Here is a 26,538-nt window from a genome sequence, read left to right on the forward strand (position 1 = left end):
TATTCTATTTATGTATATATAGGACCCACATGCACACATACAGCACTTAATGCACCTTTGTTTTTTATTTCAACACCCAGTCCCTCCCTCCCTCTCTCTCTCACGCACACACACACGCACACGCACACACACACACACACACACACACAGTATGCTTAGCATAGGTATAGCTAACTCAGGTTTGTGTGCAATTCAGGTAACACTTTACAGCACTTCAAGCACCTTTGTTTGTTCATTTAATTTCACCCCCCCCCCCCCTCTCCCTCTCTCTCACACACACACACACACACACACACACACACACACACACGTTAATGCTCACTTAGCATTGGTAGCTAACTCACCTGCAGAATGAAAACAAACCCACCAGTTTGTTATTATGACGATAACTTCTCTTTCAAGCTGTCACACAGTGTTGTGACTGAGCAGTTTTCACGTCCTAACACGCCAGACTACTCCACTTCATGGAGTGCAAAGTTACATTCTAAGTTGTTTATATTTTTCACTCTGTTTACATTAACAAACAAGTTTGCAGCCCGTGTGGGTGGGTGTGTGCGTGGAGAGGGAGGGGGCGTGGCTACCGGAGGGTTTTAAAGAGCGTGCTTGAAGCCTGGTTAGGGAGTGTCTGCCAATTCACTGGAGCGTCTACTTCAGCCATGTCAGACATACGGCCCGCGAGATGATTTAATCCGGCCCCCCACTTGTAGAGCATAAATGTACGGGTCTGTCCAAAAAAAAGTAAGTCTCTAGCACATTCCTGTCAAAAGTTATGATTTTTTTTAAAGAAATATAAACCAAATGCTCAATCCCAGTTATGAGCTTCCCTCCCTAACTAGTCTGATTTGCTGTCAGCTGTGCTCCAATGAATGGACTCGACGCATGCCCCCCGCCCCCCACCAACCCCCTCTCTCTGCTTGAAGAATACTCTATACTTCTCCAGTACAAGGGTCTATAACCGAGGGACAATTTAGATAACAGAGCTCTGACAAAGAAATGATCATATATTCAGATCATCACTGCAGATTATACATCATTTCTTATAATATTTGTTTTATTTGGAAAGTGCAGTGTAGTACATACAGCATTTCAACAAAACGACACAAGAGCAGTTCCCAAGATTTTCTTCTTTTCCTTTTTTCCCCACCCCTCTTCCCTCCCTCATCCCCCCTCCATGTGGCACCATCTCTGATTATACATCATTTAATGATGTTATGAAAATAACTTCTCCGAAACTGGTCCCTGATATTCAGGAAGCAGCAAGTGAAAACAAGACAGAGATGAAATGTCATGGTTTTCATTATTTTTTCCCCCCTTTGGCTATTTTTGAAAAATAAATAATAACAATTAAGATTTTGAAAATAAATATTTTTTTGAGGTATTAGTTATTCACTCATATTTGTTTTAATGTTTCATTGTTCATCACTTCAATAAAAAAGCAGGCCTGCATAAAACCAAGGGTTGTGTATACATTTACAAATTTCTGCTGAGACAGTATTTGAAATTTAAATATTCTATTTTCAAATGGTTTATTGGTGCTCCATAAATAAAAATAGCATCTCTCATAGCAAATGGCTTCTATAGGCTACAGGTATAATACCAATAATATAAAAAATATCAAGTGCCATGGAAGCGTGTCCAACTCCAATTTAGCTATAGTCTTGTTTTGTTCTTCTCAGTTACTGCACAGTATCTGTACTTGTGTTTCAGGACAGCGCTCTGAAACAGTGAGAAGGACTCGCAGGGTGGTTGCTGTGTGTCTGGAGATACTGTGTCTTATGCTGCTGGCTAAGCCTGGTCGTGCACCGTGAGTATTCTATTCCATGTCACAAAAAACTACCACCGCAGTCATTCAGGGATTCAGAGGAAACCTTTGGTCACTCGAATGGCGCAGTGGTAAAGTGCCTATGGTGGTGGGCCTGATTGCAGGCTTTGTCGAGCATATACGAACACATTTGGCCCATATGTTCGGGGGTGGGAAGACAGGCGGGGAGCGTGATGTAAGATAACACAGCATCCCCAGTGTAACTGCACATATTCCTGTCAGCAGTGTTGGAGTACCACAGAAAGCCATGTGTGATTTTTAACCCGCAGCACGGTTGATTTGTGCAGGATGCATGCACACGACCTCGCCTAAACCCTCAGGGCGTCTTACTGGTTGCAAGGGTCAACCAATCAATTGTGTTCCGCCGTATTCGTATTTATAGGGTATCACATTGAAAACAAGGTTTTACAGATTACATTGTTTTTTTTTAGTTAATATTATATGAAATATTCATGCATTTCCAATTGTTTTGAGGGCCGACTTGCAATACGGTACCCTCACTGCCTACCTGTCAGGCCCACAGGTTGAGAACCACGAATATAATTCACAAAATAGAGAATGTTTCTTGTTGACCTTCAGTCTCTAATTTCCTCATCAGCAATGAGGAAATTAGCTCAGTGCGTTACCTCGGATCTCTGTAGGAAGACAAATCAAAAGTGACGTGAGGAAATTCCCATGCATGGTAAACTCTGGGAATTTCATTTTAGCCTTGTAGGCGTAGACAGACGATCAGTTGGCCTTTAGGCCTATGATATGTCTGGTGACACCCAAATTCAATGAATGGGCTAAAATCGGTTGGCACACACCAATAAAATGATTATGGCTAAATCAAATTCATCTGACAGATCGAGCATTCACTAGAGAGGCCTACTGTTTTGAAAACAAATCACATCACAAATATGAAAGGACCACCAACCAAGGTTCTGCAAGGTATATATCTCCAAATTGTTTCCACCACCCAGTTTTTAGGACCTTACATTTAAATGTATTGGACTATTGGTAGGCAGATATCTCCCATCTTCTGGCTACACCAGACTGTGTATCCCTCACTATCTGTCACACTCAATTACTCTCACACTCTTTCACACACTGTGCCGAATATACACACAGCACACGTGCTAGAGGTTGGCAGTCGCTCATGCTGGCTGGCACTGTTTGTGTGCAAGCCTGTTTGACAGAATAAATGCCTGTCTTCTCAACCAGATGATGAGTGATATGACCTAATTAGTATATCCTTTCCTACCACCAGGCCGAAGGCATGGGGACTGGGGAGAGAGTATGTTTTGCACTCCGTCCGTGTGTGTGTGTGTCCGTCCGTCCGACCGTCTGTTACCAGCTAATCTCCGGCACTGTTAACCCAGTCGATGCCACATTTTGCACACACACTCCCTGGATGCCAACGATGAACCTCTGCCCCAAATTTTACAGAACGGCCTGTTATAGAGCAACCAGGAGGCCGACATTTGAATAATATTTTTTTTGATAATCGTTACACACTATCTCTATAGTCATGTCTTCAAGACGGATCTGTCCGATATTTCATATTCCATTGTAATTGCATGGCTAAAATTGGCTTTCAAAGTTTGCAGGATTGGCCCGTTTTGAACGCAGTGCAGCGTCCTACTAACCTAGCGTCAGGTTAGCGTCCTACTAGGCGGAGGAATATGGAACAAAATACCTCGAATCATCCAATTGCCATCCAAGGCGTAAGAATAAATGGCACGCTTTTCACATTGGCCTATATTATAGAGCCACAACCTGACCTGCCCTGGTGGAGACCTGTACACTGAGCCGAGGGGCACTTTTTATCTACTGTAGTTTACCATGGTACTTGTCAGAGCCATTGAAGTATACGACATGGGGCCAACTGTAAATAAATATTTCAATCATTTGAATTATCCTATCAACCTGTAAAGTTTTTGTTTCATAAAAATCCACCAGAGACGTCAAGAAATTTCGTGCAGGTTATTTGTTTTCTAAGTGTCAGAGTTTGGGAGTGCTCGTTGGATATCACTAAACAGCCCTACGTACGTACCTGTTTTAAATTTGAACATAATGCAGGAGGCAGCAGGAGGTTGCTTTACTTCAAACTAAACTCCAACACATTCAAGCTATTTACACAGCTGCAATGTTGGTGAGTTTGACTTGTTTAATAGGCTACAATCAGATAGGATTTTTCTGTTTGGATGAATGGGCTGTCAATGGGGAAATGCTTGCTGGCAGGAAACAGCCCAGCTTTAATGATCTTAAATCCCTTTACTTTAGTTGCAACTGTACAATACTTTGAAACAGTTGTCATGTTGCACACATGTCTAAAATTGCTGATATTTGTGCCACACTCGTTGAAAACAATGTATTTCAAACTCCAGTGTGTAACTGGGCTGCTTGAACAGTTCTACCCCCAACCTGGATATAATTGGTATTGTAGGCCGTGTTATTTATGTTATTGTATAGTCAGATTTTTTTTGTCCTGTGGTTTTCTACCTGAATAGTGTGTAATATTTTTATTTAAAAAAAATAGACCCACACAGTCACGTGGTCTGCTTTCTAATCCTACTCTACTCGCGCTCCAGTTTACGTAGTCTCCGTAGTCCGTAGACCCATCTGCCATTCTAACGGCCCCGTTCCCATAACGACTACGCAAGCTTCGTCCCTGCCCCGTGCATAAAGACAAGACACGGACGCGAGGAGGCAGCAACAGATGGGACTCATGCTGCTTTAGGACCGAGCAGAGTTTATCAACAGTTATTCTGCAGCCAAACGGTATGAAAACATTTATGAATAACTGGATTTGACTTCTAGTAACCTACCGGCTGTGTTACGTTAACGTTTTGCGAGCTAAAGCTAGTTCACTTTGACCCAAAACCATCTCGGACGCTATGTGACTTTTCAGCCATTGCCCGCACACAGCCGGTAGCGCAGCCTCTCGATTGTAGTAATACATACACTTTTGCTACACAAAACAAGTACTTTTTTAATATGTTGAAAGCCTACTTTCCTCGGTGGGAACATTCAGCCCTCCCACCTTCCGTCTCAATATCCACTTTTTGTCCAGAAACAAATATTCCACCGGGACGGGAAAATTATTTAGTTACTCCACTGCGTCCCCTACAGATCTGGTCAATGGAATTTTTCTATTGCTAAAATCTGTAGGAGGCGCAGTAGAGTAAATAAAACATTTTTCCGTCCGACGAAATATTTTCTTTTCTGGCCAAAAAGTGTATTCTAGACGTGAGGTGGGGGGCTCGGAGTGTTCCTACTATGGAAAGTAGGCTTTCAACCTCTTAAAACTGTATTTTTTTGGTGAGTAGTAAAAGTGTATTTTTTTATTTTTTTTACTGTAGTCGAGAGGCTGCGCTACCGGCGATACGCGAGCAACGACTGAAAGAACACAGCTACTCCTAACGCTATGGACGAATTGATTTTCTAATACCAGTTTGTAGAATATGTACAGTTCAACTAAAGTAGGCTACAAGTCAATAAAAAAAACAAAAACTGCTACGAGGATATAACCAGGCATGCACTAAGACTTGTTTACATCAGGGTCCTCCAATAGCAGCGCTATTAACGCAAACTATACCAGCTGCTCGCAATTAAGCTAACTGTTTGATACAGTTACACCACCACGGACACAGTTACAAGTAGCGCTCCGCTACTCATTAACTGGATAAATTGATATCTGGTAGTTTACATTAACAGTACAGTTTGGTGTTTAGCATGCTGATGCTAGCGCTAAATGCTAAGGCGCGTCTACAAACTGCGCAGTTACCTGGTTAGTTACGCCAGCTACGTATGTCAGCGACAGCGTGTTTAGTAAGTATAGCCGCCTTAAAAGCGGGCGTATGTTTGTGTTATGTGTTCTCCATGCTTTCTGTATAAACCCAAACGGTACCAGGCGACGGAGCTGCAGGCTAGGAGGTCCAAGTGAGTCCCGTTTGCGTCTAAACGTTACAGAGTTCTCAAACTTTTTAGTTTAACCATTGCATTGGAGTTAAAAAAAGAAAGAAAAAAGGACCCCTGGGCCCACATTACAACTATACGAAGAGCATACAAATGTTACCAATTTGAGAGCACGCTCTCATTTGCAGGCCTGTCCATTTGGTTACATTTGTACACATATTTACAGAGCCACAAGGGCCCATTTGGTTACACTTGTACACCTTCATAAGGGGGTCCATTTGTACACATATTTACAGAGGCTAAAGGGTCAATTTGTGGGTCAATTTGAGAGCACGCTCTCATTTGCAGGCCTGTCCATTTGGTTACATTTTTACAGAGCCATAAGGGTCCATTTGGTTCCAAACTATCATTTAGCTGGGGACCCCCGTGCACCCATTCATGGACTGCCAGGCATCCCTGGCCCCCCCACCACTGCTACAAAAAAAGTCTGCATGGTCTGAGCCACAGTTTGTTCACTTTCAGTAACAGGGCACTTGCCATCTCTCCAGGAGAACACATTGGGTTCTGAAAGCTTGACTATGTCTATATGCCACCCTATAGATTCGACAAATTAAAGGGAACTCAAACTACACTGAATAAGGCTTCCCCAACCAAGTTGTCGAATGACACAAAATGTAAGAAAGAAAAAAAGTGTACAAGCTTTATTTATTTATATGACCAACTGTAGGGACACAGAACTTAAACAGAAGTCTGCAAGACTACACTGAAAAAACAAATAACACATTTGGTTTAAAATCAAAACTGACACTTGGTGGAGGTGGATTAACAAAAGTAATTATGAACTCAAAGCAAAAATCAGCAGGCCTACATGAATACAAAACCAAACTCCAACTGAAGGACAGTTGTGGTAGATGCAACACCTCAGCAAGCTGTCAAATACAACATCCATAAAAAGCCAGTGCAAAATATTATGTTACATCACAGCCATTCAATACCTGGATGCCACCATCTCTCATTAATCATATTCTATACACAACTCGTATACAGTAAATCAGTATAGTATCATAGCAGTTCAAATAACACACCACCATACGATGTTTGCTGTCTGGCATCAGCAAGTGCAATCAATCTCCCAGTCACCACACCCCTGGCTACCTGTGAAGTGCTTTTATATCAATCACTGCAATAGGCAACAGCTGTGAGCTGATGCTGGCTGGGAGGTTCCACAGGCTGCATTCAATACATTTTCTGGTCAGGGTATCGATTTCATGAAGCATAATGAAGCAATTTTAATGTCAGAAGAGAATATAGTATACAGTTTCATCAAGAAAAATAGGAACAAATTGGTTCATTTGGTTCCATTATCGTAGTTACAGACCCATGAGCATCCATTTTGTTAGCCCGGATCGCTGCCTTTTTTCAAATCTTTGCTTCTTGGGGTCCCTGAAAAACAATATTTTCAGATGGGGGTGGGGGGAGGGGGTGTCCATGACCAAATACATATAATTTTGACGTGAAAAGGCACCAGTGATATAGCATCATACGTTTTTCAGAAAGTAAGTAGGTGGGGAGTGGCTTATTGTCGGTATCAGCCGGTACCAAAGGAGTCTGTCCCCGTTACAATGTGCTAGACCCCTGGGATATGGATTTCTGATGTGGAGCCTACCATCAGCTCCCAGTACCGCACAACTTGTCCCACCGGCGATGCCCTGGATCAAACCCATGACATTACTGATTGAGCTACCCAGACACCAGAAAATGGTTAGGATTTAGAAGACATTTTTGAATCTGCCTAAAGGAACTTGTGTTTCACTCTCCAGGTTCCTCACATCACAACGTTGAGCCTGAGCTGAAAGATGCCGCACGGTTCGGACGACATCCGCAAGAACTTCGTCCTGGCCACGGCGGGAAACTTTTACGGGTTGAAGGTGTCGTCATCGTTGGCCGATGGTCAGGAGCTCAACGACTTCCTGGATGACGCCAATGAGTTTGTCCTCGCCGTCACAAAACATGACGGTGACCTGCGCCTCTCCAATAAGGTAACTTAACCCATTTACACCTGTTACACCCCTGCGTTGTTATACAACCAGTGCCATATATTGCTGTTGTCGGGCCACATGAACCTCTTAGCTCTCTCTTATATCTATATTCTAACTTGTATGATCAAATTCTACTTCAAATCAAATCCAAGCTTGACCAAAGTGCTGTACAGATCAGAAGCAAAGTAAACAAGCAAGAAACACTATAAACAAGCATGAGACACAGTATATGAATATCAACACAATCACACAAAAGCACAAAAGGTAAAACAGAAAAAAGTAAAACAAACACTGGATAGACTCAGATGGAATTAAAAGCAAGAGAAAAGCAATGAGTCTTAAGCAGAGACTTATATAGATATGTATAGACTGGGCAGATCCAAAGCGTGTGCGCTAGGTCGACCAGCAGTAGCAGTAGCAGTAGCTGAACAGCAGATCTCAGAGCTCTGGCCGGGGTGTGAGCTCAGAGCTCAGAGAGATACTGGGGGGCCATGCAGCCCATTTAAACATTAAAAGTAAATAAGATAACTTTAAAATCTATCCTAAAATTAACAGATAGCCAGTGAAGTTAGGCCAGTACAGGGGTTATATGTTATCGATTTTTTGTGCCAGTCAATAGTCGCGTAGCAGCGTTCTGGGCTAATTGCAGTCGTCATTGACGACTGTTCGATGCCAATGTAGAGCGAGTTACAATAATCAAATAAATCAAGCCTGGAAGAGATAAAAGTATGAATTGGGGTTTCTAACTGTTTTTGGGGAATATATGGCTTGACCTTTGCGAGGAGGCGGAGTTGAAAAAAGCTGGTCTGAAAAAACAGAACTGATTTGTTTATTGAATTTGAAAGAACTATAGAAGATAATGCTGAGGTTTTCAGCAGATGTGCGGATTTTGGAATTGAGGGTGTCCAGTATATTGAGGGGTCGGGCCAGGTGGTGTTGATCGAAAATGATTATTTCGGTTTTACTTTAATTGAGGTTTAAAATCCAGTGTCCATCCAGGTTTTTATGTCCTGTAGGCAGTCGGGTAGTACTTGATCATACTAGTCCACAGCGTCACACAAAAGCATTAAAAGTAGCATACCGGTATCTACAAGCTCGAAACGCAGCGTGAAGCGACACGCTTTGAGCTTGTAGATCTGCTACTTTTGCCATTTTCCAATTTGAATCCTGAAAAATGACACTTTTGGACATATGAGTTTCACACTAGACATAGATGATATGATATATAGCAACATGATCTTTTTTTATTTTTTGTAGCTGATTTACATGTATATTGTATTGATATTGAGGTATTTGTCAGAGAATATTGTCATATTTGAATTCATTGTCCATACTCAACAACTTCCTGAATGTGTATTCCTTTGTCCTTGATGTCAACTGACATGACACTGGCATACGCCACTCAAATAAGGTTACACTAATACCGGATATTGGATTTGATTAAAATGCCGGACAGTATAGCAAGTTAGATCCAGTTATTAAGGATTTATTTTTGAGTGGTGCAACCGTAGGGTGCATCCACTCCAATGCCCAGCTTTGTCCGTCCCTGGTGGTGTCCCTGCGTCCCTGTGTCCCTATGTTTAGGGTACCAACAGGGGGCGCTGTTGCAACACTCACTTCAGATTGGTCTGGTTTTTTGAATGATGTTGGTGATAATATTATGACCACAAACTCTTTATTTGGTTGAATACAGTTCTGAGAGGTTGACAATAGCCCTCTGGGCCTCTGCATGAGTGCCAAAAAAATGAAAATGTTATCAACCATAAAAGTTGTACAAATTATGTATTATTTCAATTTACAACCTTTACCATCTTGAAATATGTTTAAATTAATTATAAAGTGCCTTTTGCTTTGGTAATCCACTTTTTTTATCTACCAATTTTGAAGATTTGATCCAGATTACAGCTTTCCTGATCTGATCGCATATTTGAAGGTTTGAACTCTCCAAAATCCTAATCTGATCTGATAGGGATTAATGGACATAAGTGTGGGACTTAACCCCGATCAAACCCTTGATGCTGAGTGCCAAGCAGGGACGATTTTGTATACATAGAACATCCTTGAAATTAAGAAGTTTGAGAACCACTGTCGTAATAGTGTCTATCCATCCATTTGTGACAGATTGAGGCGTCAGGGGACAGCAATGATAAGGTTCTGGTGTTCTTCAAGCTGCGACCCACGGTCATCACAGAAGAAAACCTTCATCACAGCATCCTGGTCTCTTCCATGCTGGAGTCTCCTGTCAGCACCTTGTACCAGGCCGTCAAGCAGGTGTTTGCTCCAGTGCTGCTGAAGGTGAGCAACAGTTGTTCCTAATGGGGGAAAAAAAATCTACAAAGGCCGATCTTCCTGCACTCTATTTCCACTACTAGTAGTATATTGCTTCATTTCTCTGCTGTAGCCGATATTATGACAATGTCATCTGCGTAGTCGAGGTCAGTAATCATCATGGGATGTACTCGCCTTGACTTCCTCTGGACCATAGTGAACCCCAGTGCCTCCTGTCTGCCATTGATTGCAAGTCTCAGGGCATGGTCTATCACTATAATGAACAGAAAGGGTGCCAGAGTGTCACCCTTTAGGTCAGGACACCCGCTAGGATCTCAAATTCACTGTCGTGGGTTTGAACCTTGCCTCCATGAACCATCTTCTCAGGAACTCTGTATAACCGGAGAATGTGTCACATTGTTTACAGTAAAAGGTCTTTCTCCTGTGTGGAGACGCTGGTGGAGACTAAATAACCCGCTGAAACTCTTTTCACACGCCGGTGTGTCTTACGGCTGGCATGGCACTCCATCGGGTAGTCTGGTCAGACGGTTCTACGAGAACTGCAGACCACACAGACAGACAGACAGACAGACAGAGATACCTCTCTTTTCAATTATCTCTTCCCTTCTCTTGAATTGAGAAATGCAAATCCGAAACAAAGAAAGCTACTTTGTTCTCTTCCTCCCAGGATGAGCGCTGGCGCGCTGTGTTTGACCCGAAGCTGGCAGGCCTGCTGAGCGACCTGGAGCTCGGCCTGGGCTCCGTTGTTCGTCAGTCTGACACTCACACCTCCAAGAGGGGGCGCAAGGAGGATGACGTGCTGGGTGAGCAATCATACACACATTGATGTACAGCATGGCTCGATCAACACATTGTGACTGTTGTGTCGATTAGGGCTACAACTATGGATTATTCCATCGATTACTTTTTGGATTAATCAAAGAAATTTGAAAGCACATTACATTTTTTATTTGTTTTATACATCAACGGCTTTTACACTTGTAAATGTATGTAATGCATAATACAGTTATATCCATAAGTAATGTGCATACTGTGACTGGTTGTTTAGGTATCCTGACCCCTACGGATGAGTTCCAGTACTGGTCAGAAGTGTGTGAGTCTGAGGAGAAGAGCAGTGTGAGAGAGAGGGCTGCATTCTTCTCCAGTCTCTTCAAACCCATAGAAAAGGTCAGTGTGTAGAAAGGGATGTCACGAATCACGATCATGACATTTACCTTGACAAATAATTGTAATAAAAATAATTGCAATTAACGGTTTAATCTTGTTTTTGGCATTGGACATTGGAACATATATACATGAAAATTACATTGCCTTGTAGTCTTTGTAAACTTTGTTACATATGTCAAACTAGATGGAAAAAGTGTTCCTTGAAGCACAGGTCTCCGCCAGGTCAGGTTGCAAAATCGCCCTCCTGGTGGTGCTAAAACAGATGTGTGTGAACTTTCAGGCAATCAGATGCTGCGTTCATGATTTGAGTCATTTAGTTCAAAGTGAACCGGACAGATCCGTGTTCATCACATGACTATGGAGATAATGTTTACCGATTTGCATGATGTTTGGACAAAATCTGTTGGAGTAATTATATTGGAGGAGACAATAACATAAATATACAACTTGAACTTGTGTACTACATGCACTTTTTCATAGATTTCACCAAAAGATTCATACTTGTTTGACAGCACTATCATGTTCGATTCACGTTAATGTATATTTTCAGACATTTAACCATGTAAACCATCAATACTTGGTAAACTTGACAGACAGTAAACTTGACACACACACACACACACACACACAAACACCTGACCAAACCTCTTTGCCGAAAATTGTGATCTGCAAGCTCACAACTCGTAGATCTGCTATTTTTGGCTAAAGTCCCCCCCAGTAAAAATATAATAGAGTTCAATCACACACAGATTTGGCGGCTCCCACTGTAGTGACTCTGAGCATCCCTCAGGGGTCCAGGACCCCCTGTTGAAGACCCCTGGCGTGGATTAAACAAAGGCTAGTGTATGTGGTGTTTCAGGAGTACGGTGGTTTGGACGGCCTGTCTCTGTCTGATGTGGTGGACCTGGTGGACCAGAGCAGAGACATTCTGGATGACGTGTGGAGACAGACGGACCAAGAGCCCTACCCAGAGACACGCATGCTGAGGCTCATGGATGTCATCGGTGAGCTCATGAACACCAAACACTGCAACATGAAAATGCAGCTGGTCTCATGCACACACACAGCGACATCCTTCAGTGTTCATTCATCCATTTAAAACTGTGAGAGAGGGTGGCACGATTTCTGGGTTCGATTCCCGCTGGGGATGATGTGGGTGCGTGTGCTCTCCTCAGTGCCCATACCCTGGGCGGGGTTGGCAAAAGGGCCTTTCTGTGTGGAGTTTGCATGTTCTCACCGTGTCCCCTAGAGTACAGTACTGTAGGTACCCTCACAGAAAAACATGCAGTAATCCAATCTAATTTCAATTGCTGTGCTTGACTTTCAGCTGTTTCCACATCTTTACATACGGAATAATTCATTCGTTGTCATCTCAGTACAGCAGTCATACATAAAGTGCTTGCCTGTTGTTGCTTGGTATGAAATTGCATTATTTGTGAAGAACTGTCATTGGACAAATTGTGACTTTTAAGCCACTTGGTAATCTTCACAAGCGAAGGACGAACATGATGATGCTGTGTGTAGGAGTGGGTGTTGGTGTCAATGCAGTTCACACTTCAGTGTGAAAAGAGCAAAGGTCAGACCAAATGGGGTGTGTGTGTCATGTTGACACCAGGCCCGGCTAGCTCAGTCGGTAGAGCATGAGACTCTTAATCTCAGGGTCGTGGGTTCGAGCCCCACGTTGGGCGTAGGCTTTTAATACATTGATTTCCATTTATGTATTCATTGATTCTTCCACCACCGACCAAATGGGGTGTGTGTCATGTTGACAACAGGCCCGGCTAGCTCAGTCGGTAGAGCATGAGACTCTTAATCTCAGGGTCGTGGGTTCGAGCCCCACGTTGGGCGTAGGCTTTTAACACATTGATTTCCATTTATGTATTAATTGATTCTTCCACCACCGACAGTGTTTGTACCTTATCCGTGATGTGTGACCAGATTTGACTGAGAGCCTGCCATCGTGCAATTTCCAGCATTTCAACAGAGGAGAAAACCTTTTCTTTTTTTTCTTCAAAATGAGTTAATAGCACAGGCAGACTCTTCACATACTAGAGCATGTCTGAAATAAGTGTCAGAGCTGAAATCGACATGTAAATATGAAATAAATGCTTAAACATGTAGCTAGGTGTAATGTTAGAGACCACAGAAGTGAACCTTTCAAGCCTGTTTTCTCAACTCGCTGTTTTCTGCAAGACATTACTCTATAAGCCATATAAGCCCTGGCCAGCCGGGGTGCCTGATGGAGGGTAAAGGATCCTTCCACACACTACGTCCAATCGGGGAAACTCCCCCTGTCGGGTAAAAAGAAGCGGCTTGGTCTCCTCATGCATAAAAGGAAGCATGAGGTCACTCCGTTGCACTCCCCAATCGGGGAAACTCTCCCCGGTCAGAAGAAAAGATGTGGCTTGGACTCCTCATGCATAGAAGGAAGCATGAGGTCAGAGCGTTGCTCTCCCCAGGTTGGCAGAGGATTACATTAGATAATTGACACTGGGTGAAAAAACGTAAAGGGATGATGAATTCACTGTCAAACGTGTTTGTGGTCATTTTAACATCAACTCAAGTTGTTTGTTAGATTCATTGAAAACACCCGTCCTTTGTTCTGATATTATGTTTTCAATCGCTATATCATGGTTAAAATTAAGTTTCAAGTTTGTATGGAAGGGAGTGTGTCTGATCAAATGAATATCACACATCTAAATACTGAATAAAGCAACTTAACCTTGAATTTGAAGGTTTTCAGAAAACTTTCTTTTTAGATTCGGCCTCAGGTCTAAATGTATTAACCTAAGAAAATATTCTACAAATGCCTTCTAAATCCTGACAGTTTTCTGAAAAACCTATGTTTCTATGTCAGTCATTCTCAAAAAAAATATGTCAAGGACCCCCAAAGATTAACTACATTTTCACGATTTTTCAAAAATAGCAGACCTACAAGCTCGTAGCGCTATGAGCTTGTAGATCTGCTATTTTTCAATAGCTAAAGTATAACATAATGCTTAAAACACCAAAAGGGGTTCCCGCCCCAAAATGGTTTAGATTTTGGTCGATGGCGATTTAAACGGTTAGGAGATTTAGGTTCGGGCCACAATTCCCCTTTAAAACATCTGCAGACATTTGACAGCTGATGTAGACACAATATACATAGGATTGGGTTGGGTTTAATATGCCTGATACTGGCTCATGCATGTATATGGATATGGATGGAGTATTATACTGTATGTTTAATTAATTATTCAAGGTTGCTCATCATTACTAAAAAACATTGTGAGGTAGAGATGTATTCTTAGTTAGTTTTAATTCTGTATTAATTAATTGTATTAATGTTATTAAGAAGTGTGTGTGTGTGTGTGTGTGTGTGTGTGTTGTCAGGTGACACTCTGGGCAGGTATGTGCAGAGGAAGCTGAGTGGTGTCAAAGTGTTGGAGGAGCCGTTCGTCTCGGTGAGGGAGAACCTGAAAGTGGGCGGCGTTATCTGTGAGCAGTGGGTGGCGGCCTGTGAACACCTGACGAGACAGGTACTGTCAATCATCTGACTGTGTGTGTGTGTTGGGGGAGGGGGTAATGGTGTAAAAATGATAGGGATCTTTACAAAGAATAAAAACATTGTTTCATTAGTTCCCCTGACAGACAAATTAACCACTTGAACCCTAGCCTCCCCATTGTGGTATAATGCTCAGAATGTGTTGTGAGCTTGTAGATCGGCTATGTTCGTCGAATAGATTTAGTGTTGAGCGAAGGCAGGAGGGGGGCCATGTATAGAGCCCTGGGGACTCGACTAACTAATGGTTTAACACATTGATTTACAAACCAGCATCGTTCAAGTGTTGGTCATTGTTTTGCTGTTACTGTATGTTCATTCCTCAGGTATGGAAGAGACATGCACCCCATCCCTGGAAGGGAGACGAGCACCGCCCACAAACACTGCACTGTCTAGCACAGAGATTGGAAGAGGTAAACCTGGAAACTGCTAAGAATATACAGTATGCCCAGGCGGTGGCGTAACCGTCTGAGCACCCGACTGGTAATCCAGTCGCAGTGTGCAGCGGGTTCGACTCCCGAGCCCGACACGGCCTTTACTGCATGTCTTCCCCCATCTCTCTCCCGTTTCCTGTCAGCCTACTGTCTGTCCCTTAAAAAAAAACAATAAAAGGCGTAAGCCGCAAAAAAAAATCTAAAAAAGAATATGATTATTGTATGTGTGGACGGTGTGTCACAATCAAGCCTAATTTATGCTCCACATACCTACAAGCTCACAATGTGTCACGGATGTGACACATTGTGCTTGGAGCTTGGAGGTTGGCTATTTTCGTCTGTATAAATATAATGTGTCTGAGTTCCTTGTCTGTGTGTATCAGGTGCTGACTCTCCGTACCGTCCATGAGAAGCTTCTGCGTTTGCTCCCAGCGGCCAAGCAGCAGGCCCTGACCCCTGGCCGCGTGTTTGAGCCCTTCTCTGGACTCAACCCGTTGCACTACAACCCTTATACTGAGGTAGGACACTGTGTGTGCGTGTGTGTGCGTGCCCGCGTGCCCGTCACATGCGTCCGTCATGGGTCCAAAAACATTGTTCCAAAATCTGATTAATTCAGAGATTCCCAACCCAATCTTGGACTCACTAAATGTATTTCTTGATGCGCTCGCCTGCACTCCAGCATGGTTCCTTTTATCTAGCAGCAATTGTTTTCATAAAATAATAAACCCCAAATTCACCCTTGTGTCTTTTGTTTGTGTAACTTCTAATTCCTTCTGTTTCAAAATGTCCTATATGTTTACGCACGTGCTTGTGACGACTGTAAGAACTGTCATCTCTGTGGTCCAAACACACCAGCAATTGTCAATGAGTAGGTGACTTGCCCACTATAGACATAAAAAGGTAGACGCCTCCTTCGGCTCTGGGGCGTGTGCTCTCAAGAGTAGGCAAGCTTTCCCGAGGTTCCTTGCGAAGCATAGCGGAAACATGAGTGCGTCACAGAAGGGGACGTTAGTTTTATCATGCCAATAAAGCTCCCTTGGATTGAATTGATAAGTCCCGGAAAATACGTGCTGTGATTGGCAGTAGTCACTTGAGTGTCAGCAACGCAGCGTGCCTTCCGTACTTCGCTTGACTTCCGCCTTCGCTGGAGACCCATCTCTCCAATGAACTGCAGTATCTATTTTTTTTATATCTATGGTGCACACAACCAATGCGCCAAGTGCCATCTTGTGGCTTGGCGGTGCAATAACACCACCATATAAGTAATACTATTAAAAAATAAATCAAATAACCCATATTGGCTCGTGTGATATATTTAGTGATATATGATATATATGTGATATATATTTAGTGGTATTGGATCGGCATAGATAGACTGGCATACTGGCCGATACCGATATATCATTGTGTCTGTGTGTGTGTGTGTGTGTGTTACAGCCTCTGTGGAAGGCGGCGGTCGCCCAGTATGAGCGATCCATTGCTCCGTCAGAGCGGGAAGTGGCTCAGAGACTGAAGAGCTACATTCCTGACGTACAAGACAACCCACAACAGGTAGTGAAACACACTACTGTATGTGTGTGTGTGTGCGTGCGTGCACAAGTATAGTGAAATTTGAGAAATGGACGTTGTGAGGATCTGGTCCTCACAAGAGAAATGGTTGTTTTATGGTAAAAAAGAAAAAAAGAAAAATCACACACACACACAAAATTCGATTAGAATTAAAGTTATGGCTAATTTATACTTAGTAACCAACCGGTGTTATGCACCAGAAGATAGCCAATGTAAAAGCTTTAACATGCGCATTGTGAGCTTTTAGAGCTATTTATCGCCTATTTTCTGCATTTTTAATGCCTTCTTAAAATTGTGATGGCCTTATCACAAGTATTGTAACCCAAACGTGTATGTCCTAGTTGCTGCAAGTGTTCCAGAAGCATAAGGAGCTGATCAGACGGCCCACGGTGAGCAAGGAGCTTCAGTCAGAGAGAGAGACCCTGTTGGCCAGACTGCTGGACCACAACAAGGGTAAACAAAACCTCACTCACCTAACCTCGTGTCACCTCCAAGGAAAGCCTGGTCTGTGTTCCAAAACCGTGATCCGGTCTAGGCGTGGTGTAGACCAGATGGTAAAATAAAAAATAAAACTCTTATTCCTGTTAGGTAGTTTCGTTTTCTTCGGCATCGCTTTGTTTTGGTCCCCCCTGTTTGTTTTTAGTCTCGCCAGTCGCTACGAGTTGGAATACAAGATGGATCCCAAACAAACTATTCCAATAAGTACTTGAAGAAACTTGTCGGATTAATACGCCATATCAAGGCTTTTATTGGGTAGAACCTAAAATTAGGATGCCCTTGATCATGGGGAATCGTGGGTATGCCGCTAATACATATTTCGGTTTGGTTGTTCCGGCCTGATGAATACAAAACAGTGACTACAACATGACCTAAGTTACCATCCGCTCCCGACCGGATCATGAACCCCAAAATGGTATGCCTCCCAGGCTAGATTAGACCAGGGGTCTTCAACGTTTTAGAGAAATAGCCACCACTCCAAAGTCCTTCTGGTACATTTATTTCAGCACGGACAGACAAAACATGGACACGTTTCGGCGTCAAGCCTTCCTCAGCATGTATTATACACGCTGAGGATTTCTCTATTGGCTATTCTCTATGGCTCTTCTGTCTTCAAAGTTTTTCCAGGCCAAAGACCTCATATTAAACGTTTTCATAGATTTCATAGATGGCTTTATAGACTTGTTCAACATACATTATCCATTCTAATGATATTTTGGATTCAGGTTTTCAGAGAAGATTGTATGCGCATCTTATGCCAGTATTAGGCCATGGGGTGCTGGGCATCAAGGAGAGGATCAAAACATCCTCACACTGTTTTATAGCTCCAAAGAACTTACTTTTATTACTGGCGCAACGTTTTGACACTTAGGTCTTCATCATTTGCCTGATGAAGAACTAAAAGCTTGAAACGTTACGTCATTAATAGAAAGTAAAAGTTTTTTGGAATTATTAAACAGTGTGCTTATGTTTTGATCCTCCTTAATATGTATTTTCACTTTTCAGACAGTTCACCTTTTAAACCCTCAATATTTAGTCAACTTGACTGTTGGTTATGTATTTGGACTGCTCTTTTTCCTTACACCAACTCTCTACAAATATTTGGCGGCCACCCTGTAGTTACTCTGAGGATCCCCTAGGGGTCCTGGATTACACCATCGTTCTCGCCGTCTGACACAGATAGTGCTTTTAAACATTGATTTATTTTAAACTTGTTTGAGCTATTTGCACTCAAACCAAACCAAAACAAGACAAAAGTCAGATTCCAGTACTCACGTTTGTGCCTCCTCGTCTCCTTCAGGTAGAGTCATAGATAGTACTCATGTTTGTGCCTCCTCGTCTCCTTCAGGTAGAGTCATAGATGCCGTTTGTCCATTGTTGACCTTTGACCCTTTGTCCGTTAATGACTTCAGGCCTGAGGAGTGACTTTGAGAGTCGTTGCCACGGCGCCCCAGGAGACAAGAATGGCCCTCTGATTGGACGGAACCTCCCGGAGGTCGTCAACAACATTGTCTGGGTCCGACAGTTCATACACAAGGCAGGTGTTTGTGTGTGTGTGTGTGTGTGTGTGTGCGCGCGTGCGCATATTTTAGAGGTTGTGCTAGCTGAGTGATTAAGTATTATATTTAACTTTGCTTATTGTAAGCTGTTCTGGTTAAGAGCGTCTGGAAAATGCCAAAATTGTAAATTCTGATTCTGATCATGAGGTTTGGTTGGTTTCACCCTAACATTAAACTTCACTATTCTTTTGAATCTATCCAATTGTTTTGGTCAGTTTATGGAGTCTGCTGTTGGTTTGTTTTAGCTTGTTTTGTTTTGTCTAGGCAAGGTGTGTTAATCCAAAAGGTTGTTTGGTTTGTACAAGGATTTCACCGGAAGCGACAATATGGGGCTTAAGTGCTTAAACATGTAGGTACTAAAGTGTGTTCTTTGCTTGTGTGTGTGATCTGATACTTGTCTGTTTTTGTGCCATCTCTTCTCCCGCCCCTCGCCCTCCTCAGGTGGAGGATTCGAACCGCATTGCAGAGGCGCTGCTCTCGGACCTGTCTGGGTTCCGGGGCTTCCTGCGTTTCTGTGACGACCTGCTGGAGGTTCTGAGGGCCTATGAGCAGGAACAGTTTGAAGACTGGTCCAGAGACATGCTGTCTGGGCTGGCCGACCCCAAGTCTGGAGTCAGGTGTGACACAGGACCGCACACACACTATAGCGATGATTACAGTCAGAAGAGACACTGGTGTGCCACGGCTGCTGGAGCATCATGTCTGTCTTTTCTCCTCCTCCAGCCTGCAGGCCAGTAACCGTGTGATGGACCTGGACCACGTGGACGGCAGGCTGAAGATCCAGTACTCTGACAGACTGGTCAGTCTGCTCAGGGAGGTCAGGCAGCTCTCTGCCCTGGGCTTCCCCATCCCAGCCAAGATCCAGCAGGCTGCCAACACTGCCGATAAGTTCTACAGACAGGCTATTGTTCTGAAACAGGTGAGAGAACGCACACATACTATAGAGCAGTTCTCAGCATCATAATCATTTTAACCACTTTAACCATATTTTATACTTAAATTAATTAAATTAGTTTTGTAACATTTGGAAAGTTCTTCAACATGTTTGCTGAATAAACTATTTTCCGATTGGGGATTGCAGGCAAATGCATATCAGTTTTGGGGTTTTTGACATGAACAAGTTTGAGAAGAACTATAGAGGCACTTTATTTGGGTGCACTTGTGATATTTATGATGAGTAATGACATGGCATTTGAATGCATTGCCCAAATTGATCATCAATTAACTATTGACCCAGTTTAAACAAGCACGGCTGATTTTATATATAATCACTGAACTGTACACTTAAACACTCGCACTGACACATTATTAGAAAGAATCTTGACAATGTGTGCAAATCTTTGAAATTGTTTAATATACCAACTTTTGCGAATTTTTTTAACCCAAATCTTTGCTGCTGGGGGTCCCTGGAACAAAATGTTTTGAGATGAAACAGTTTGAGCACCACTAACATAGAAACATAAGTTTTTCAGAAATTCGTTAAGACATTTGTAGAATCGGTCTCAGGTCTCAATGGGTTGGTTTCTATTGTAGGTGGCTCATTTCTACAACACCATCGACCAGCAGATGATTCCCTCACAGCGACCCATGATGCTCGGCCTCGCTCTGTCCTTTGAACAGGTTATCAAGGTACAACACTGCTACTCTGTACCTCTGTTTTGATGTCCAAATAAGGCCTTATAGAACAAGGACTTAAAAAAGTCAAAAAGTCTTCCAGTTTAAGAGACACATGACTGTGAAGCCTGCCTGTAACAATACTTTTTGAAAACCAAAGCTGTGCCAGGTTTGATGTTTCAGTTTAGTTTTGGATTGTCCAGTACTGAAGTGTAGATGTTCACGTTTAGCCTGCACCTCTGTTGCAGAATCCTCGGTCCCAGTCCAAGGAGTCTGGTGGGAAGGTGCAGATCACGTGGGACAACCCCAAAGAGCTGGAGGTGTACATCGGCAAGCTGCAGTCAGCAGCCGAGAAACTGTCCACTGAGAACAGGAAGCTACGCAAGTGGCACACCGACTTCATCGAGAAGGTAATCATCACACATGGATTATGAAAACAGATAAAACGTTTATAAAACATATTTCTCTGCATGGCCCATGACTATTTCCAAAAGGGTAATTCCACTGATAATATACAAACTTTTGTACAAATAGTACAGACACCCAGAGTGGAATTTCCCTGTACATAATGCAGGGGCTCTTATTTGAGTAGATTCCATCCTATATTATGGACATACAATGGACAACGACTGACAGATACAGCGATCTCCATATATGGGCATAAAAGGGACAAGGACTGACGTGTGTGTGTGTGTGTGTGTGTGTGTGTGTGTGTGTGTGTGTGTGTGTGTGTGTGTGTGTGTGTGTGTGTGTGTGTGTGTGTGTGTGTGTGTGTGCGCGCGCGTCAGGTTGTGACTCTGATGAACGTGGATCTGTTGAGACATCAGCAGCGATGGAAGGATGGACTTCAAGACCTACGCACCGGCTTTGCTACTCTGGAGGCCCAGGTAGAGAATTCATTACTCTGGAGGCCCAGGTAGAGAATTCAGACATTCTTCTACTCTGGAGGCCCAGGTAGAGAATTCAGACATTCTTCTACTCTGGAGGCCCAGGTAGAGAATTCAGACATTCTCTTTGCTACTCTGGAGGCCGAGGTAGTGAATTCATTCTTTGCTACGTCTGGAGGCCCAGGTAGAGAATTCAGACATTCTCTTTGCTACTCTGGAGGCCCAGGTAGTGAATTCATTCTTTGCTACGTCTGGAGGCCCAGGTAGAGAATTCAGACATTATTTTTCCCTGGTTGTTTTAATATTGCATCAAATAGTGTAAACATACTGTAGACCTAGATGACAAGCATGACAAATGTTGTCTTACTCCTGTCTTTACTCTTAGCTTGTGTTTGTAATAATGTACTTGTGAGTAGTATTATTATTTTGGGTTTAGGGTTCTGTATTAGAGTTGCACCTGATTTATGCGCGTGTGCAGGGTTTCAGGTCCAGTGACATGGGCGCATGGCGCCAGCATTGGAACCACCAGCTGTACAAAGGTCTGGAGCACCAGTACCAGACGGGACTGGAAGCTCTCAATAAGAATCTGCCCGAAATCCACGTCGACCTCACCTTCAAGTGATTATCGCCCTTTTGTATTTATTTTATTTGAGGGGTATTAAAAAGTATAATGTAGACCTACTACTGTATGTTTACCTTACTACTTGTTTATTCTTTTAGATGAGAACCTTGTGTGTGTAAGCCCTTTCTCACCTGCAATCATTTCTGTGTCTTTTAATAATGTTACTGTTTTTATTGTGCGAATGTCATCAAGGTCTTAAATTGTCACTTTAGAAATGTACGTAGAATAGATACCCTGTAACATTGTATGTTGGTTTGATTTTATTTATGTTGAGTAAGAAAGCAAAGTATATCAAGTCCACCCCCTTGGGATCCCCAAATGAGAACCACTGCCCTGAGCTAAATCTGCCCTTGAATAAACGAGGCTTCATTGTGGATAAAACAACATAGACTTCATCCACTTCTCTATCGTTTTCCTCGTATAGGCAGGGGAGGCTGCAGTTCCGCCCGCCTTTTGAGGAAGTGCGAGCGCGCTACTTCAGGGAGATGAAACGCTTCATCAGTATCCCCAACCAGTTCAAGGGGGTCAGTGCCCAGGGGGAAGAGCTCATTTTCGCCGTCATGATCGACAGGAACGCCTCAGGGTTCCTCACCATCTTCAGCAAGGCAGAGGACCTCTTCAGTCGCTTGCTGACCGTACAGGACAAGTTTAAGGTGCCCCAGCAAGATATGACCATTAAAACTTCTTGCAATAAATTTAAACAAGCCTCAATGCATGCAGAGTGTCTTTCTTTTTGTGTACTGCATTTTAGCATATATATTGTCATCTATATATACTGTAAGTCATCTCAACTGACTTACTGTAGAAACACAGCTTAGAGTGCTCAGATGGCACAGGGTTAAAGTACCTGTAAGTCTACAGAAGTGCGTCTGTGTTGAAAACTTTTGAAAGCAGAAAATAGGGCTGGTTTTCTAGTCTTTTTTTTGTTTTAGTTTTTTTTCTTGTTGGTACTTCCAGCAATAGAGATTCTGGTACATTGAACTTCCCTCTTCAGCTACTGTAAGCCTTGCATTGCCACCACCACGCATGAGAGCGACATGCCTGTAGTCGTTGATGCAGGGCTGAGGTTATGGGTACAGGAATAATGGTGGTGGCTTTAAAACATGTTGGAACAGTACCTTGGCATGTTGAAAATAGAGTGCAGCAAGCTGGGTAACGGATAGATACTAGATAGTATAATTTGGTGTGCGTGCGCGCGCATGTGTGTGCGTGTGTGTGTGTGTGTGTGACGTGTGTGTGTGTGTGTGTCTGTGTTTTGCAGGAATGGGTGGTGCTGGGTCAGGTCGACATGGAGACACTGGTGGAGAAGCACCTGGACTCGGTCCAAGACTGGGAGAGGAACTTCAAGGCCCTGAAAGCCCGGGGCAAAGATTCTGAACGGCTGCCCAGGTATACAACACAACACATTACCCTGGGAAAGCAACGGTGCTACATTTAACTCCAAACAGCTTACACATGTACATTTGTATGCTCTTTTGAGTTGAATTAACACTGGGTTTTATTGTGGCATAATGATTGTACTCTCAATAAATGTGACATATAAATGGCACAGAATGACAAAGTAGAGGTAGAAGAGTTTTATTGTATCCTCATGACAGACTTGCTCTATGTTTGGGGACAAGTCACGTGCATTTTTTTTGTTATTTAATTTTAGCTGACTTTTCCCTGTGGTCAAACCAGTGTGGCACTATTGTTATTTATTTAGCTGGAAGAATATGGCATTCTAAGTTGTCTTACACATTCAAATCCCTCAGAGAAGATGTGAGTTTGTGCGTACTTAAAGGTAGAGTAAGTGATTTCACTTAATTCAAATATCACTTATTTTTTTGTTTTGTTGTGATAATCCTCTCTACTATAGAGTGTGCTGACCATATAAGGAGTTCCTCCCTGTCCCCAGTTAACCCCTGGGGGTCAAAAAACCTTAGGTTTCGTTTTTGACTCTCTATCCTGATTGGACAAAGGCTTAGGTCCCACAGCCAAAAACGAAACCTAAGGTTTTTTGAGTGAAATCACTTACTCTACCTTTAACAAATATATTCATCTAAGAAGAAGATTGATGAATCAGGCTGTCCTTGTGGAAATGCTACCACATGCATTTTATGTTGCTGTCGGATGGAATCCTCATTGTGTATAAAACTGTTACTTTTTGGGATAATAATAAAAAAATAGCATACCTACAAGCTCACAACGCATAACATCGTGACACATTGTGATCTTGTAGATCTGCTATTCTTGCTACATTTGTGTGACACTGTAACATGTCAAAGTATACATTGATTTGCAAGAAAAGAAAAAAAAACTTAAATATGGACATACGAGATTTCTGCCTGACATTTTGATCGTAAGCATCCTCTCCTCTTCCTCTGTTTGTCTGTCCCCCCCATCCTCCTCTTCATCAGCCAGGAGAAGGTGGACTGCATCATTGTGAACTGTGAGCCGGTCAAGGCGGCCATCGACGACCTCATCCAGAGGCTCTTTGACACCTTGCTAACGTCTCTCAAGAGGTCCATCCAAGGTACGGAGCGCTTCATTTCAATCCGCACATATTCTACTGTGTCTCGTTATCCACAATGGGAATGGTGTCGCTCCAATGTGGATCTCAGACTTCATGTGGCCATCGTGTGACTTCAGTGAAAGACGTAACGATAAAGAAACCAAGGGGCCCTATCTTGCGTCAGAGGCACTTTATCATCCAGTCTGACCAACACATGCAGTCTCACTGCAATAAAGCAGCACTGTCGTCGTCCCCCCCCCCCCCTGCCGTTTTTTTTCCCACCATGCACTGAATATCAAGCGAGAAAGGAAAGTTCGGGAAATCGGATTCATTAAACTGACTTGCACTGAACTGAGGTGAAATAACACTGCGCAATAGGGTGATGAAACTGAACGAGCAGAGCGAATCGTGCACAAATCAAATAACTTATTTGACTAGACAATTAAATACAATGGACACAAGGAATTGACACTGCTGATTTTAGAAAAATTACAACCACAGAGATTTGTGGAGAATTAAGACAGAACGAGACTTTGTCTTTGACTATACAATTATAAACACAATGGACACAAGGAAGTGACAGGCTCTCACTTCTGCTGTTTATAGGAAAATTACAAAGAGATGCGTATAGGAGAATAAGGAGAGATGACGCAGCCTTACTCCAAAGACATCTCCATGCAGACGCGCAGCACGTGCCGCTCTACCAAACTAATTTGGCACGGCTTACGGGTATAAGTTACGGGTGGTTTTAAACTCCACTATCGTCTTCCCAAAGTGACCAAAATAGCAATTCAGGGGCAAGCGTGCCAACACGCCCATGACCACACCGCAAAAAAGATAGCTTGACCAAAATACTAATAAGGGACAGAGCAAGTTGTTATTCAGCGGCTGAATTGCGGGCCACGTCTTGGGTAATGGCGGCGACGAAATTGGAGCCCTATATGTGCAAAAGAGATGGGAAAAACACATTTACCTCCCCTTGTGGCTTGCGGTCTACTGATTTCTTTCAGGCCAATTTTTAAAGAAACCAGTGTTACACATCCTTTAGTTTAATGGATGGTGTCACACATTTTGGTGACAGAGCAGTAGAATGAGAACGTTTGTTCTAAATGTGGGTGGTACTCTCTCTGTCCTCCACTCATCTCCACTCCTTTCTTCTCCCTCCAGGTCATACTCAGAGTATTTCTGTCCTCCACTCATCTCCACTCCTTTCTTCTCCCTCCTCTCTCTGTCCTCCACTCATCTCCACTCCTTTCTTCTCCCTCCTCTCTCTGTCCTCCACTCATCTCCACTCCTTTCTTCTCCCTCCAGGTCATACTCAGAGTATTGAGAGCTTTGTGTCCGAATCCACGGAGGCCTTGTCCAGCCGCCCAGAGAGGGTAGAGGAGATTGCAGAGGCCAACGGCAGACATGCACGGATAAAAGCCCGCAAACCTGAGGCAAGAAACGTGCATGTGTCGGGTGGTGGTGACCTTGTATGTTGTATTACTTTTCAGGAAAAGGACCTGTGTTCCAGTATTCTCCCATAGCCAGACTGTTGGCATTTTCAAATGTGCTTCCGGTCATACGGTCTGTGACACGGAAGCTTCCGGTCATACAGTCTGGGACACGGAAGCTTCCGGTCATACAGTCTGGGACACGGAAGCTCTTCCGGTCATCATTGAAGGATATAAAGTTTGCTGCTTAGCAGAAATGGAAATTAAAATATGAATAAATGTAAAGAGAAAAAAAGAGAGATTTACTTTAAAAAGATGAGATATGGGCATACAACATTTCTGCCAGAGGAGAGCACGTGTGTTTATTGACGTGTGTGTGTGTGTGTGTGTGTGTGTGTGTAGATCCTGCCTCAGTTCCAATGTGCAGAGGAGAAGAACCGCTTGTTGCGGGCCGTGGCTGGAGGGGGTGTGGACTCTCTGTCCTCCCTGAGGGCCAAGTGGGACAAACTGGAGCTCATCATGGAGAGTCACCAGCTCATGATCAAAGAACAGGTGTGTGACACACACACTCATAACACACCGGTCCAACGGAAAGGCCTGCCTGCATTATTCTGTTTACACATAATTTACTTATGAGCAAAAATGTATAATCTGATTCATAATATTT

General features: G+C 43.1%; 1 protein-coding gene across 1 annotated transcript in view; it reads left to right on the plus strand.

Annotated features, from left to right (window-relative positions):
* The first annotated feature begins 5,034 nt into the window (after positions 1 to 5,034).
* The window catches only part of dync2h1 (dynein cytoplasmic 2 heavy chain 1), a 268,404-nt gene continuing 246,900 nt past the window's right edge, over positions 5,035 to 26,538 (plus strand). Inside the window, exons 1-23 of the mRNA XM_080771399.1 lie at positions 5,035 to 5,125; positions 7,543 to 7,761; positions 9,883 to 10,056; positions 10,718 to 10,853; positions 11,099 to 11,217; positions 12,077 to 12,221; positions 14,590 to 14,735; positions 15,085 to 15,171; positions 15,576 to 15,710; positions 16,630 to 16,743; positions 17,103 to 17,214; positions 18,672 to 18,796; positions 19,260 to 19,435; positions 19,542 to 19,737; positions 20,352 to 20,447; positions 20,681 to 20,842; positions 21,221 to 21,319; positions 21,798 to 21,937; positions 22,366 to 22,594; positions 23,203 to 23,330; positions 24,341 to 24,456; positions 25,747 to 25,874; positions 26,274 to 26,423. Of these exons, the coding sequence (XP_080627525.1) occupies positions 7,579 to 7,761; positions 9,883 to 10,056; positions 10,718 to 10,853; positions 11,099 to 11,217; positions 12,077 to 12,221; positions 14,590 to 14,735; positions 15,085 to 15,171; positions 15,576 to 15,710; positions 16,630 to 16,743; positions 17,103 to 17,214; positions 18,672 to 18,796; positions 19,260 to 19,435; positions 19,542 to 19,737; positions 20,352 to 20,447; positions 20,681 to 20,842; positions 21,221 to 21,319; positions 21,798 to 21,937; positions 22,366 to 22,594; positions 23,203 to 23,330; positions 24,341 to 24,456; positions 25,747 to 25,874; positions 26,274 to 26,423 (3,096 nt within the window). The 5' untranslated portion in view covers positions 5,035 to 5,125; positions 7,543 to 7,578. The remainder of the gene's footprint in view (positions 5,126 to 7,542; positions 7,762 to 9,882; positions 10,057 to 10,717; positions 10,854 to 11,098; positions 11,218 to 12,076; positions 12,222 to 14,589; positions 14,736 to 15,084; positions 15,172 to 15,575; positions 15,711 to 16,629; positions 16,744 to 17,102; positions 17,215 to 18,671; positions 18,797 to 19,259; positions 19,436 to 19,541; positions 19,738 to 20,351; positions 20,448 to 20,680; positions 20,843 to 21,220; positions 21,320 to 21,797; positions 21,938 to 22,365; positions 22,595 to 23,202; positions 23,331 to 24,340; positions 24,457 to 25,746; positions 25,875 to 26,273; positions 26,424 to 26,538) is intronic.

This window comes from Protomyctophum bolini (assembly GCF_963924005.1).
Source record: "Protomyctophum bolini genome assembly, chromosome: 9".
NCBI classification, from domain to species: Eukaryota; Metazoa; Chordata; class Actinopteri; order Myctophiformes; family Myctophidae; genus Protomyctophum; species Protomyctophum bolini.